The sequence below is a fragment of the Myxine glutinosa genome, chromosome 2 (assembly GCF_964187855.1).
Source record: "Myxine glutinosa chromosome 2, kmMyxGlut1.1, whole genome shotgun sequence".
NCBI lineage: Eukaryota > Metazoa > Chordata > Myxini > Myxiniformes > Myxinidae > Myxine > Myxine glutinosa.
In genome coordinates, this window is record NC_136262.1 from 115,100,115 (window position 1) to 115,115,251 (window position 15,137).

The 15,137-nt window shown below is 47.5% G+C and overlaps 2 protein-coding genes across 3 annotated transcripts in view; one reads left to right on the plus strand and one right to left on the minus strand.

Annotated features, from left to right (window-relative positions):
- The first annotated feature begins 377 nt into the window (after window positions 1-377).
- Window positions 378-10,900, plus strand: LOC144890639 (uncharacterized). The gene is made up of 4 exons (XM_078771462.1): window positions 378-412; window positions 777-978; window positions 9,184-9,556; window positions 10,688-10,900. The coding sequence occupies exons 2-4, from the start codon at window positions 889-891 to the stop codon at window positions 10,756-10,758; spliced, it is 534 nt and encodes a 177-aa protein (XP_078627588.1). The 5' UTR covers window positions 378-412; window positions 777-888; the 3' UTR covers window positions 10,759-10,900.
- Window positions 10,901-11,978: 1,078 nt separating this feature from the next.
- LOC137417394 (chromodomain-helicase-DNA-binding protein 5) overlaps window positions 11,979-15,137 on the minus strand; it is a 122,972-nt gene continuing 119,813 nt past the window's right edge. For both annotated transcript variants that reach the window (XM_078771459.1, XM_078771458.1), the window contains exon 41: window positions 11,979-12,789. In XM_078771459.1, the coding sequence (XP_078627585.1) occupies window positions 12,710-12,789 (80 nt within the window). In that variant the 3' untranslated portion in view covers window positions 11,979-12,709. The remainder of the gene's footprint in view (window positions 12,790-15,137) is intronic.

Genomic DNA, 15,137 nt, shown 5'->3' on the forward strand with positions numbered 1-15,137 from the left:
GTGATGGCAATGGAGGAACAGTTTGGAGAAAAGCCTCGTCAAACAAAAACTCCTCGTCGAAACCTCAAATGAAAAACAATCATCGAGGCCGGAGGGAAAGAGCGAATGCGCGCACAGGTCAAAGGGAATCCTGACGATGAAAGAAAACCGGAAGAACATGAATGCACGTCCAGGTAAACCTCTGGGAGCTTGAACAGGTGCTGCGAGTGATGGAGAGAAGCAGAGAAATTGTACCATTGTGGGGTCATTGAGCAATTGTTTGAACTTGATTTTATTACATGATCTAAGGTCGTTCTGGAGCTGAAACACAGCACAAGACGTTTAGACGAGACAAACACAGCCACTGGGCTTGGGTAAGTGACGTCATTCCAGGGGTACTCTGGGTGCCAGTGACGTCACCGCACCAAGCAGGGTATTTCCTCCTCCCCATGGATGCCAATCCATCGGGATTGTCTGTCCTCCGAGGAGGCAGCACGTGTTGAAAGGCCTTTTCTATTTGTTCCGTGTGATGTTGATTCAACGTTTGATTCCTCGTCCAAGGGTCGGTATCCGATGGAGGCCGGAAGGGTGTTAATTAAAAACGGTTCACCTGGTTACCGCCACAAACCTCGCCCAAACCATATGTAACCTATCGCTCACTCCTTGGCATTTACGGCCTTCTTTGTTTACGTTTTGTTTGCTCGTCTCGGAATCGGGAACGATCTTACCGAAGCGCATTTCCACCACTTATTGGTTTAACATCGTTTTTCATTTCCTGCCTCCCTCTGCCACCACAGGTGTCCGTCCTTTGGTGCGGCCATAAAGTTTCCTATAAAATCCCAGTCCGGTAAAGGGACGACGGCGTCAGGGCGGCGGAACGTTCACCGAAGAGACCAACTGGAAGTGGACATGCGGCGGCTGGTCTCTCTCGTGCTGTGCGTGCTCCTGCTCGCTCGTGCGTTCACCGGATTCGTGCCCGGACGGGTGATCGCAGTGGAGGTTTGTCACACGTGACTTGTTCCTGTTCAAAGGTTGATGCATTAATGTCTGTGCAAAAAAAATAAAAAATAACCTCCTCCAGCCGGGGTGACGTCTCCCTCCAGCCGGGGTGACGTCTCCCTCCAGCCGGGGTGACGTCTCCCTCCAGCCTGGGTGACGTCTCCCTCCAGCCGGGGTGACGTCTCCCTCCAGCCGGGGTGACGTCTCCCTCCAGCCAGGGTTACGTCTCCCTCCAGCCGGGGTGACGTCTCCCTCCAGCCTGGGTGACGTTTCCAGTCGGGGTGACGTCTCCCTCCAGCCGGGGTGACGTCTCCCTCCAGCCTGAGTGACGTCTCCCTCCAGCCGGGGTGACGTCTCCCTCCAGCCGGGGTGACGTCTCCCTCCAGCCGGGGTGACGTCTCCCTCCAGCCTGGGTGACGTTTCCAGCTGGGGTGACGTCTCCCTCCAGCCTGAGTGACGTCTCCCTCCAGCCTGAGTGACGTCTCCCTCCAGCCGGGGTGACGTCTCCCTCCAGCCGGGGTGACGTCTCCCTCCAGCCTGGGTGACGTTTCCAGCCGGGGTGACGTCTCCCTCCAGCCTGGGTGACGTTTCCAGCCGGGGTGACGTCTCCCTCCAGCCTGGGTGACGTTTCCAGCCGGGGTGACGTCTCCCTCCAGCCGGGGTGACGTCTCCCTCCAGCCGGAGTGACGTCTCCCTCCAGCCGGAGTGACGTCTCCCTCCAGCCGGAGTGACGTCTCCCTCCAGCTGGGGTGACGTCTCCCTCCAGCCTGGGTGACGTCTCCCTCCAGCCTGGGTGACGTTTCCAGCCGAGGTGACGTCTCCCTCCAGCCGAGGTGACGTCTCCCTCCAGCCGGGGTGACGTCTCTAGTCGTGGTGACATTTCTAATTCCGAGTTCTGTAGACTGTGGTGGTATACAATGCTTTTCTGACAAATCCAATGATCCGTACCTGATCTCTGTGTTCGATGAATCTCCGAGGACCCGAATCAGACTTTTCTTTAAATTTATCATCTTGAAAATCTCTTCGAGGAAAAACATAATTGCAGCCATTACTTCACGTTTCCTTGAGTTCAGTGTCGTCTTTGTAAAAATTGTTTATGGGAGCGAGGCTCATGAAGATCTATGTAAAACTGAGAGTGGGCCAAACATGATGGAAATGAATGAACGGAAAAAGGGGAAACGGCACAACTAATGCGACAAAACACAAATGCGCAAATAAGATGGTTGGGTAGGAAAGGTCAATGGGGGTAATAAAGATCATGGGTCAGAATTATGGATGACGATAGATGACGATGCACTGGGGATGACAAGAGATGATGATGCACTGGGGATGACAAGAGATGACTATGCACTGGGGATGACAAGAGATGATGATGCACTGGGGATGACAGATGATGATGCACTGGGGATGACAAGAGATGACGATGCACTAGGGATGACAAGAGATGACGATGCACTGGGGATGACAAGAGATGACGATGCACTGGGGATGACAAGAGATGATGATGCACTGGGGATGACAGATGATGATGCACTGGGGATGACAAGAGATGACGATGCACTGGGGATGACAAGAGATGACGATGCACTGGGGATGACAAGAGATGATGATGCACTGGGGATGACAGATGATGATGCACTGGGGATGACAGATGATGATGCACTGGGGATGACGAGAGATGATGATGCACTGGGGATGACAAGAGATGAGTATGCACTGGGGATGACAAGACATGATGATGCACTGGGGATGACAAGAGATGACGATGCACTGGGGATGGCAATAGATGATGATGCACTGGGGATGACATTAGATGACGATGCACTGGGGATGACAAGAGATGACGATGCACTGGGGATGACAAGAGATGACAATGCACTGGGGATGACAGATGATGATGCACTGGGGATGACAATAGATGATGATGCACTGGGGATGACAAGAGATTATGATGCACTGGGGATGACAAGAGATGATGCACTGGGGATGACAGATGATGATGCACTGGGGATGACAAGAGATGACGATGCACTGGGGATGACAATAGATGACGATACACTGGGGATGACGAGATGACGATGCACTGGGGATGACAAGAGATGACAATGCACTGGGGATGACAGATGATGATGCACTGGGGATGACGAGAGATGATGATGCACTGGGGATGACAAGAGATGATTATGCACTGGGGATGACAAGAGATGATGATGCACTGGGGATGACAAGAGATGACGATGCACTGGGGATGACAATAGATGACGATACACTGGGGATGACGAGATGACGATGCACTGGGGATGACAAGAGATGACAATGCACTGGGGATGACAGATGATGATGCACTGGGGATGACAATAGATGATGATGCACTGGGGATGACAAGAGATGATGATGCACTGGGGATGACAAGAGATGATGCACTGGGGATGACAGATGATGATGCACTGGGGATGACAAGAGATGACGATGCACTGGGGATAACAATTGATGATGATGCACTGGGGATGACAAGAGATGACGATGCACTGGGGATGACAAGAGATGATGATGCACTGGGGATGACAAGAGATGACGATGCACTGGGGATGACAAGACCCATCTGCGATGGGCGAAGGTTGTGTTTTCACCCCTGTCAGTTTGTTTGTGCGCAGGATGTCTCAAAAGTTATTGACGGATTGGGATGAAATCTGGAGCGCAGGTTTGGTGTGCGACGAGGAAGAATTGATTCGAGTTTGGTGAACATCTGGATCTGGATCCGGATATGAAAATTTTTCAACTTTTAAAGTGATTCTTCACCATTGAGTTAAGGCCAAAAACGATACATATGGTATGATATGTCCTGTGATTGTCGTGCGAGATATCATTGGAGAATGGACAATCCGCGCATCTTTTGCTTTCACACAGCCATTAAGCGGAGCCACGCTTCTTTTCTCCGCTAGCTCTGTGTTAAATCCTGAGACGTGGTGTTCAGATTTGGCTCCTAAGCGAAAGACAACATTTTCTGGATCGTCTCAGACAGCAAAGCGCAGTACAATCCTGAACTACTTCACCAGGTAAGCCAAACCTTCAGAAGATAGATTGTCCGTTACCATGACGATCTGATGATCCGTAATGGCAAGTTTAGGTTTAGTGCTCGAATTATCTTTGCCACATTTTGTGCTCGTTCGTTCAATGTTTTTGTTTATCTATTTCGGAAACATTTTGTGTATTTACATCGTTATGAAGATCCGTCCCAAAGATTCCGAAATCTTCAGCTTTTGTTTAGACCAGGGGTGGGGAACCTTTTTCCTGTCAAGGGCCATTTCGATTTTTAGAACATCCTTCGAGGGCCATGCTAAATTATTGAATACATATATCGGACTCACCTAATGCGATGGCTGGAACTGTTTCTCTTTGGCGAGGCGTTTGGTGTCAGGTGGTAGTGATGATGATGCGACTCGCAGCTGGTTTTGCAGGTTTGGGTCAGTCAGTCTTGAGCGGAACCGAGTCTTTGCAAGAGTCCGTTTTGAAAAGAACTGCTCACAGCTGTAGGTCGTCCCAAACAGTGATGCAAACTTCAGTGCATGTCTCCTCAGAATGGGAAAATCCTCAGCACGTACATACAGTTTGTAGAACTCGAGCAAAGGGAGGTTGTTGTACCTAGCTTTGAGCTCGTCATTGCTTTGCAGCTCAATGATTTTGTGTTGTAGGTTGTCAGGCACATCAGCTGGTTCCACATTAAACGGCATGGCAAATATGTTCAGTTCCCTTTGTTTACTTTTCATGTCCTGGAACCTCTCTCCAAATGCCTGGAGGAGTTTTGCACACTCAACAGCATATTCAGATGTCACAGCAGGCTTTTGTTCTTGCAGAGTGGGAAAGTGGATAGTGTTTCCCCTTTCCAGTTGCACTTGCCACAGCTTTAGTTTAGCTTCAAATGATTTCACATGTGATTGCAGAGAGCTGAGAAGCTGGTTGGGACCTTGGAGCTTGACGTTCAGCTCTGACAGGTACTTGGTAATGTCCACCATGAAGCCCAAATCACACAGCCACTTGCTATCACTGAGTTCCATGACAGGTTTCCCCTTCATCTCCATGAACTGTTTCACTTCTTCTCTCGGTGAGTAAAACCGTGTGAACATATTTCCGCGACTCAGCCACCACACCTCACAGTGGTAAACCAGATCTCCGTACTCTGACTCTAGTTCACTCAGTAGCTCCTTGAACTGGTGGCTGTTCAGCCCTCTGCTTTTGATGACGTTTATGGTGGAAACGATAGTTGTCATCACATTGTTGAGCTTCAGGGACTGTGCACACAGACTCTCTTGGTGTATGATACAGTGGCATACAACTAACTCACTTGGATCGAGACTGAGACGACTCATTTCTTTTTTGAACAATGCAGTCAATCCCTTTTGCGCGCCAACCATGGCTGGGGCTCCATCCGTGGCCAGGCCACTTAACTTGTCAAACTGCAGTTCGAATTTGTTCATAGCCAAAACAACTTGCTCAAACAAATCCTCACCTTTGGTGGTGCCATGCATGGCTGGCAAACACAGCAACTCCTCCCTCGTATCAAACTCAGCTGTAATCCCCCGCACAAAAATGGCTAGTTGGGCGGTGTTTGTTATGTCCGTTGTCTCATCGCAGGCCAGAGAGAAAAACTGGAAATCTCTTGCGGTGTCCTTCAGTGTTTTCTCAATATCTTGTGCCATGTCAGTAATCCGATCTGAGACAGTTCTTCGAGACAAACTGACACTTTGGAACAATTTTACTTTGTCCGGTGCGAGCAGCTCCGCAGCGGCAACAAGGCACTCCTTCACAAATTCTCCTTCTGAATGCGGCATCAGCTTCTTAGCGATTAGCTCACTCACCACAAAACTAGCATGCGTAGTGTTGTCTCGGTCAGATTGTGGTCTTATGAAGACTGCTTGTTGAGCACCAAAACTCCGCCGAAGAACGTTAACTTTATCCAAGCGCATTTGTCCTTTCAACTTGTCCAGTTTAGCATGTTTCGAGCTGTAATGACGCTCGAGGTTGGCCTTTTTCATCACCGAGAGCGTTTCCCGACAAACTAGGCATACTGGCTTGCCTTTTACTTCCACAAAGAAATAATCGTTTGCCCATTTCTCTTGGAAAGCGCGACATTCCGCATCTACCTTTCTTTTCTTGTTAGTCGCCATGTTTGCATATACTGAATGAAATGATGACATGAGATCACGCGATCACTTGACTGTCCGGAAGGTCGCATATCGCAGTTACGACTGTCCGGAACTCACTTGACTGTCCGGAAGGTCGCATATCGCAGTTACGATTAATCGCAAATTAGTTTTAATTTGATGGCAATTATTCTGTTAGCGCCAACATATTTTGCCAACGTCAAATAAATGAATAAGTTCTCAAATGTGCCGTCCGAGGCAGCGTCTGCTCGCCACGTTCGGCATTCGTTGACTGTTACAACACGTGAAAGCTCGCTCCTCTCTGATTGGTTGAATCGTTTTTGGCCATAACTTGGTTACCCTTTGTCCGATTAATTTAAAACCTTGAAAAGGAGAGATTACTGGAATTATAGATAGATGAATTGCCTCGCGGGCCGGATCAAACGGTCTCGCGGGCCGTATACGCCCGGAGGCCGGAGGTTCCCCACCCCAGGTTTAGACGATCCGTCCCAAAGATTCCGAAATCTTCAGCTTTTGTTTAGACGATCCATCCCAAAGATTCTGAAATTTTCAGCTTTTGTTTGGACGATCCATCCCAAAGATTCTGAAATCTTCATCTTTTGTTTAGACGATCCATCCCAAAGATTCTGAAATCTTCATCTTTTGTTTAGACGATCCATCCCAAAGATTCTGAAATTTTCATCTGCTGTTTAGACGATCGGTCCCAATGATTCTGAAATCTTCAGCTTCTGTTTCGACGATCTGTCCCAAAGATTCTGAAATCTTCAGCTTTTGTTTGGATGATCCGTCCCAAAGATTCTGAAATCTTCAGCTTTTGTTTGGACGATCCATCCCAAAGATTCTGAAATCTTCAGCTTCTGTTTAGACGATCCGTCCCAAAGATTCTGAAATCTTCAGCTTCTGTTTAGACGATCCGTCCCAAAGATTCTGAAATCTTCAGCTTTCGTTTGGACGATCCGTCCCAAAGATTCTGAAATCTTCAGCTGCTGTTTAGCCGATCCATCCCAAAGATTCTGAAATCTTCAGCTTTTGTTTGGACGATCCGTCCCAAAGATTCTGAAATATTCAGCTTCTGTTTCGACGATCCGTCCCAAAGATTCTGAAATCTTCAGCTTTTGTTTGGACGATCTGTCCCAAAGATTCTGAAATCTTCAGCTTTTGTTTAGACGATCTGTCCCAAACATTCTGAAATCTTCAGCTTCTGTTTGGACGATCCGTCTCAAAGATTCTGAAATCTTCAGCTTCCGTTTCGACGATCTGTCCCAAAGATTCTGAAATCTTCAGCTTTTGTTTAGACGATCTGTCCCAAAGATTCTGAAATCTTCAGGTTTTGTTTGGACGATCCGTCCCAAAGATTCTGAAATCTTCAGCTTTTGTTTGGACGATCCGTCCCAAAGATTCTGAAATCTTCAGCTTTTGTTTGGACGATCCGTCCCAAACATTCTGAAATCTTCAGCTTCTGTTTAGACGATCTGTCCCAAAGATTCTGAAATCTTCAGCTTTTGTTTAGACGATCCATCCCAATGATTCTGAAATCTTCAGCTTCTGTTTAGACTATCCATCCTAAAGATTGTGAAATCTTCAGCTTTTGTTGGACGATCCGTCCCAAAGATTGTGAAATCTTCAGCTTCTGTTTGGACGATCTGTCCCAAAGATTCTGAAATCTTCAACTTTTGTTTGGACATCTGTCCCAAAGATTCTGAAATCTTCAGCTGCTGCTTAGCCGATCCATCCCAAAGATTCTGAAATCTTCAGCTGCTGTTTAGCCGATCCATCCCAACGATTCTGAAATCTTCAGCTGCTGTTTAGCCGATCCATCCCAACGATTCTGAAATCTTCAGCTTCTGTTTAGACAATCTGTCCCAAAGATTCTGAAATCTTCAGCTTTTGTTTCGACGATCTGTCCCAAAGATTCTGAAATCTTCAGCTTTTGTTTGGACGATCCGTCCCAAAGATTCTGAAATCTTCAGCTTCTGTTTAGACGATCTGTCCCAAAGATTCTGAAATCTTCAGCTTTTGTTTAGATGATCCATCCCAACGATTCTGAAATCTTCAGCTTCTGTTTAGATGATCCATCCCAAAGATTGTGAAATCTTCCGCTTCTGTTTAGATGATCCATCCCAAAGATTGTGAAATCTTCCGCTTCTGTTTAGACTATCCGTCCCAAAGATTCTGAAATCTTCAGCTTTTGTTTGGACGATCCGTTCCAAAGATTCTGAAATCTTCAGCTGCTGTTTAGCCGATCCATCCCAAAGATTCTTAAATCTTCAGCTTCTGTTTAGATGATCCATCCCAAAGATTGTGAAATCTTCCGCTTCTGTTTAGATGATCCATCCCAAAGATTGTGAAATCTTCCGCTTCTGTTTAGACTATCCGTCCCAAAGATTCTGAAATCTTCAGCTTTTGTTTGGACGATCCGTTCCAAAGATTCTGAAATCTTCAGCTGCTGTTTAGCCGATCCATCCCAAAGATTCTTAAATCTTCAGCTTCTGTTTAGACGATCTCTCCCAAAGATTCTGAAATTTTCAGCTTCTGTTTAGACTCAGTTAGTGACAGGCCTGAGGTCTTGTCGAGTACCTCAATTTTCCCGAATTTTCCTGTGGAGAAAGCAGGTTTATGGTCGGACACAACTAGTTCTGGATAAATTCTTCAGTTTTTCCTCGACTCATTTGCAATTCCCATTGTTTTGTGCACTTGGGTGTGACCTTCTTGGACATGTGTGAGCGGTCCATTAGTGGACTCATCATGGAGGTGTGAGCGGTCCATCAGCGGACTCATCATGGAGGTGTAAGCGGTCCATGGAGGTCACTTTAGACGGACATAAAATTACATTCATCACTATTGAGGCCAACATGTCTCTTTTAAGTAAATATTATAAAGTGAAAAATTAAACACGATACATCAACTTAAATGAGTCTTACATGTACATTTCGTGATCTGTGAACATTTTAACCTGAGGTAAAAGCCTAACTCATTTACCTGAGGTAAACCCTAACCTATTTTTTTTTTCTGGACCCGCCCCTACCTTGTTTCTCGTTTGCAGTTGCTAGGTCAGGTGTTCACTTTGCAGGATGTGCAGCGAGTTCACGATTTACTCCAAGCAGGTGAAGATAGAGGACGTGGAGTTGGACCCGAGGCAGGTACCTCAGGGGTTCCTCCGGGCGTCGAAAGAACCCAGGACGTGGAGACGAGGGCCGAGGACGAAGGACCGGGGGAGGATGTGAGAACGGAGCGGTTAATCCGCAAAATGGCCGCTCACGAAGTGCACACCAGACCAGTGTCTGTCGGAGTGCAGGTTCCGCGGAGTGACGACGCCATGACGCTCCAGAGACTGTGCTCGGAGCCCGGTCTGCCGAGCTCGTTCCAGACGGTGTGTGCGGGGAACGACGGACCAGCGGTGGTGAAGAGATTGGCGGGTGAGGAAGAGTCCGTGTAGCGAGCGTCATGGGTTGCACACCAAAATAGATCTTTTTTTTGTTTGTTTAAGGTCTTATGGTAACGAACGTATCATTCTACACGCTGCCCTGTCTTCTAGCAACCATTGAAATTGGTTTAAAATACCATACCTTTAGTCAGTGTAGTATACTGCTTATTCTATCAGATGAGCGCCCAGGGGGTATTGCCCCTATTTTAAAATACACCTCGGAGTATAAACCCCCATGAGAGGACTCACGTTGGTCCACAGATGATTCGACCTTGTTATGACAAAAGGGTCAAAAGCAACTCACTCCAGGCTAAACTAGAACAGCACTCAGTAGAGAGCATACCTCCACCTGGTTGGCCATATCACTCAATGGTGAAGAATCTCTCAAAAAAATCTACTAGCCGGATCCGGATCTTCACCAAAATTGAATCGAATCGTCCTTTTCACACACACAACCTGTCCACAAAGTTTAGTCCAAATCCATCTACAACTTTTTGAGATATCCTGCTTTGTATTGTTTTTGACCCGATCTCCCAATGAATAAGAATCACTTGAAAAATTAAATAATTCCCATATCCAAATTCATATTCAGATCTTCACCAAAATTGAATCGAATCGTCCTTGTCACACACACAACCTGTCCACCAAGTTTCGTCCGAATCCAACTTTTTGAGATATCCCGCTCACAGACAGACAAGGGTGAAAACCATAACGTTCATCCACCTTTGGCGGCGGAGGTAACTAATGAATACTGTGAGGTTGGGAGTGAAATCGAAAACAATTTGATGGAATTGGAGACGTAAATAAATAACCAACATCAACACACAGGGATTGATTGTTTTATTTACTTCTGGGGTATTCAATTTGCTCCCAGGTGTAGGGGAGATGTGAGGACCTCCAGGACTATTTAGCTACCTGGTGGACAGAGGGATGGGACCGGGTCCATCAGCCACTCTGTGTGGTCATGTGTAGATACCGCGTCTGCACGCTCTTCATGTGCAGCCAAATTACATACATGGATACTTTCATTCAATGTGATCTTGATGTGTAAGACTACTTCCCAATGACTGTGATTTGGACTCCATAAAACCCAACTTATCATGATGATGTTTTCCGTCTGCAGAACTGACAGCGGAACCGTTTTTCTTCAGGAACTGTGAGTTGTGCTCCTCCAGTGCCTGCATGTGCGACTGAGGAATCACCTGTACTCGGGCTCACACCTCCTCAAAAAATATCAACACCTTCAACAATTTCCTTACTCACTCACCATCAATGTAATCTTTATGGTGACAGCATTAAAAAAAAAAAAAGCTTAATTAAAAGGTTGTTTGCTTTACTGTGTGTACCTGGAATATATATATATATATATTAAAAACTTTGCTATTTACCTGTTAAGACCCGTTTGGAAATCAGCGACCAAACAGATGTTCCTGTGGGTAGGAGGGGATGCCGATAGTAACGTACTGAAGAGGAGACGATGTTGAAGTAAAAACAGTTGGGACTTGTAGAGTGGCAGGTGGTGCAGGTCCCACATGGACGTGTCTCGGACAGCCGGGTCATTCTCTGCTCCAGCCGTCTTACCGAGCGTGGCAGGTTGTCCAGGTGGTGCAGGTACCAGATGGACGTTTCTCTGACAGTCGGATCCTTCTCTTCTCCAGCCGCCTTACTGAGTGGCAGGTGGTCCAGGTGGTGCAGGTACAAGATGGACGTGTCTCGGACAGCCGGGTCATTCTCTGCTCCAGCCACCTTACGGAGTGTGGCAGGTTGTCCAGGTACCAGATGGACGTGTCTCGGATAGCCGGGTCATTCTCTGCTCCAGCCGTCTTACCGAGCGTGGCAGGTTGTCCAGGTGGTGCAGGTACCAGATGGACGTTTCTCGGACAGTGGGATCCTTCTCTTCTCCAGCCGCCTTACTGAGTGGCAGGTGGTGCAGGTACAAGATGGACGTGTCTCGGATAGCCGGGTCATTCTCTGCTCCAGCCGTCTTACCGAGCGTGGCAGGTTGTCCAGGTGGTGCAGGTACCAGATGGACGTTTCTCGGACAGCCGGGTCATTCTCTGCTCCAGCCGCCTTACTGAGTGTGGCAGGTTGTCCAGGTGCTGCAGGTACCAGATGGACGTTTCTCGGACAGTCGGATCCTTCTCTGCTCCAGCCGCCTTACCGAGTGGCAGGTGGTCCAGGTGGTGCGGGTACACGATGGACGCGTCTCGGACAGATGGGTCGTTTTCTGCTCCAGCCCTCTTGCCGTCGATACGTCGTGGACCATAACTGGACCCTTTGGTGGGCCTCACCGCAATAGCTATCGGTTTGAGAGGTGATCGATGAGGATTCGTGTGGATTAACTGAGGTTTATCAGAGACATACACCTGTTGGCGTACAGCACATCATAGTTCACTCGACGATCACAACACAAATTCAATTTTCTTCTTTTATTTCGAGAACCTTTTCTTTTTCTTCCTCTCGAACGTGTAAAACCGAAAGCACACAGTCTGAATGTCTCAATCTTTGATCTACATAAACACACGGAAAGGCTACACAGCAAACTAAGACATACACAGCGGGGTTTAAAAAAGAAAAAAAACCCAAAAAGATCTTTTCTTTTCATTTTCTAACTTCCCTTCCTTCGTCTGGGCTAAGAGAGATAATATGGGGTTAGTGAGGGTCACGTGGGTACAAGATAAGGGGAGGGGATGGGGGTGTTGGGAGGGATGGCATGTTTGAGGAACATCATGGGGACTGGGGAAGGCAAAGGTGGAATGCAGTGTTACAATGAAGCAAACATCAAGACCTAATGGTAGAAAGCATGGCACAGCCGGCAGTGGTAAAACCCAGGTTACCAACCCAGGTTACCCAATCCTAACCTTTGATGACCCATTTAACCGATGCAAAAAATAGACAAAAATCACTTGGATTTCCTGGGCAATCGTTGTGACACAATTATCATTAACTAGCGAAACCCACTGGCAAACGGGTAACCAAGGATAACCAACATTCACACTGCCTTCAACCCCTTCCCCACCTCTGCCAGAGTTCATGATTATTGAACCCCACTCCCTCCAGCTGACCCTCATAGCTAAGTGATGTCCGGCCCCGTCCCTTCCAACACGTCAGAATCCATCCTGTCCACCGCTGTCTATCCTTGCGATCAGTCATCGATGCAGATAACCTCCCCCGCCCTCCTCTCAACCCCCTCCTTCTTCTCCAAACCCACACCGTTGGTAACGACTGGGGGATGCGAGGGGGGAGGGTTTGGGATGAGCATGGGGAGGGGAGATCCATACGTTATACGTTGTCAGTGCAGACCCTCGTACAAAACGTACCACACACGGGGTCTCGCCCGTTCTACGAGGGTAGTTCAAGGTTCGTGTGGACCTTTTACAGTACAACATAGTTTGATCAGGAACCAGATCACGGCAGTTTGAAGAGGGCGATACTACAAAAGAGGAAAACCTTTCGGAGGATGCGTGGGACCTAGAAACACATCGTTATAAACACTGAAGGTAACTGGTTATAAACCATAGGTGAGAAAATAGAGAGAGAGAGTAAAGGGCCTCCCCCTTTCGCCGCATTAACTGAGGCCTTACTGAGTGGGGGGAATGTTTTGGTTTTGTACAAGTTCATTCTCAGTGGGCATACAAAATTTAATAAATCTGCCGGTTACCTGGGGCTTTTCCTCAGTCTCTTTATTCTTACATTTCAGTATCTAAGATGTTATCATTGATAAACAATTTTCTGAAGCTTCCATACACTCACACTTCAACTCTGTCCATCTCTCCCTCCGTCTATCTATCCATCTCTCTCCCCTCCATCCTCTATCTCCGTCCAACTCTCACCCGCTCTCGGTGAGTGGTGTAAGCGAAGGATCTTGTTTCGATATCTATTCCTGGGCTGGCAGGATGGCCTAGTGGCACGCTCACTCGCCTATCTAGCCTGGGTTTGAATCCCAGACCAGGTATAAACTGTCATCCTGGTGTTTCACAAGCAGGACGATTCATCAGTGTGTGCCGTCCCTCCGGTAGACGCTAAACTGGCGTCCCATCTGCCGGCATTAGCTAGTGGACGTTAAAGATGCCACGTTACGTAACCACGTGATCAGAAGTGCCCTCTGCACCTACTCACATCATCACCCACTGTGCCAAAATGTGTTTTTTTGGGGGGGGGGGTTTTGTATACAAGATCGAGGCTCATGTAAGAGCTAACATTAATGACAAAAAAAACAAACGGACACATAAGACAAAATAAAGGGAGTGGGAGACAAGATGGGGAGAGAGAGGGAAGCAGACAAGTACAACATTTGAGAGCAGGGACATCGGGAGATCTGTGGGAGGGAGAGGGCTTGGGGGAAGGAGGCATGGGAAGGGGGGGGGGGGTGGAGAAGTAAAAACACATGGACACAGCTAGGACTTCCAGCAAAGAAGTTGGTATTTCAGAAAAGTGGATCTGGGGTGAATTAACGGGGGTAGAAAAGGTCAAGGTTTTGGATGGGGGAAGATAAGAGATGGTGGTGAACAGCTGTTTTAAAGACCTGGAGCGAGGAGTGGGATTGAAGAGAGTGAGGGAGTTTGTTCCAGAGGCGGGAGTAAAGAGGAATGAAAGAGTGAAGGTGAGCAGAGAGTCTTGATTTTGGCAGTTTCACCCGAAGAGGGTTGCAGGCGGATCTTGTGCGACCTGTAGGAATGTTTGGGGGACAGAGCACAGACAGGGCTTGAGGGGGGGGGGGGGGGAGCTAGGCCGGAAAGGAGTCGGTAGAAGACAGACCACCAACCTGCCTGTGGTGAGTGAGTGAAAGGCCCTCGGAGTTAGCTTATAACGAGCTAACTCATAACGTATATAACTAACTCAGAGTTAGTTTGTTCATTACAATCACGTCTTACGAGTGCCATGCAGAGGACGCAAAAACAACAAACGGCACGTGTGTGTTTCATGCAACTGAACCGAAGCTTCCCAAATCAAATGTATCAATCGTGCTATATACAAAGGCCGTATCGCGATGAGTATCGCTCAAGCCAGTCGTTTACATGAATAATCAGAAATGGCACAGACATTCGGGAAACAAGCAAATCCTGGGAAGCACGCCATCTCCTCACGCCCATTGAATGCTGCCATTTTGTGCAGCAAAATACCCCGAACCAGTTAAAGTATGCTGGGTAAAACCAAGATGGTTGCCAACAATGCTGTGGATTAAGTTACTCGTCAAGGAGTCCAGACTCGCTATTAATCAAACAGATTTTTTTCCCCCAAAAAAATTAATATAGGACTAAGGAAGAACGTCAAACCAGCTGAATATGGCAGGAGACCGTTTAGTCTTTTTGGTCTTTCACAAAGTTGTTTTTAAATGGCGAGCGAGTTTGAAAATGGCCCTGAATTGGTAAGCGACACACCTGGGCACCACTGCTATCTCGAGCAATTCTCTTGTGCAACTACCTGGCGTCGCTCAATCATACGGACGTGCATTGCCGCGAAGCTTTTGGAAGCTTCACTGAATGGTGAAGCTTTTGGAGCATTGCTGGATTGGTGCACCTGAAATTGCAGGACAATTGGAGGTCAATGTTGGAAACAATAGTTCGATGTCA

Coding starts and splice junctions, on each gene's coding strand:
- LOC144890639 (XM_078771462.1), top strand. CDS start 889: ATGCGGCGGCTGGTCTCTCTCGTGCTGTGCGTGCTCCTGCTCGCTCGT. Junction 979..9,183: donor GACGGGTGATCGCAGTGGAG/GTTTGTCACACG, acceptor TCTCGTTTGCAG/TTGCTAGGTCAGGTGTTCAC. Junction 9,557..10,687: donor GGTGGTGAAGAGATTGGCGG/GTGAGGAAGAGT, acceptor TTCCGTCTGCAG/AACTGACAGCGGAACCGTTT.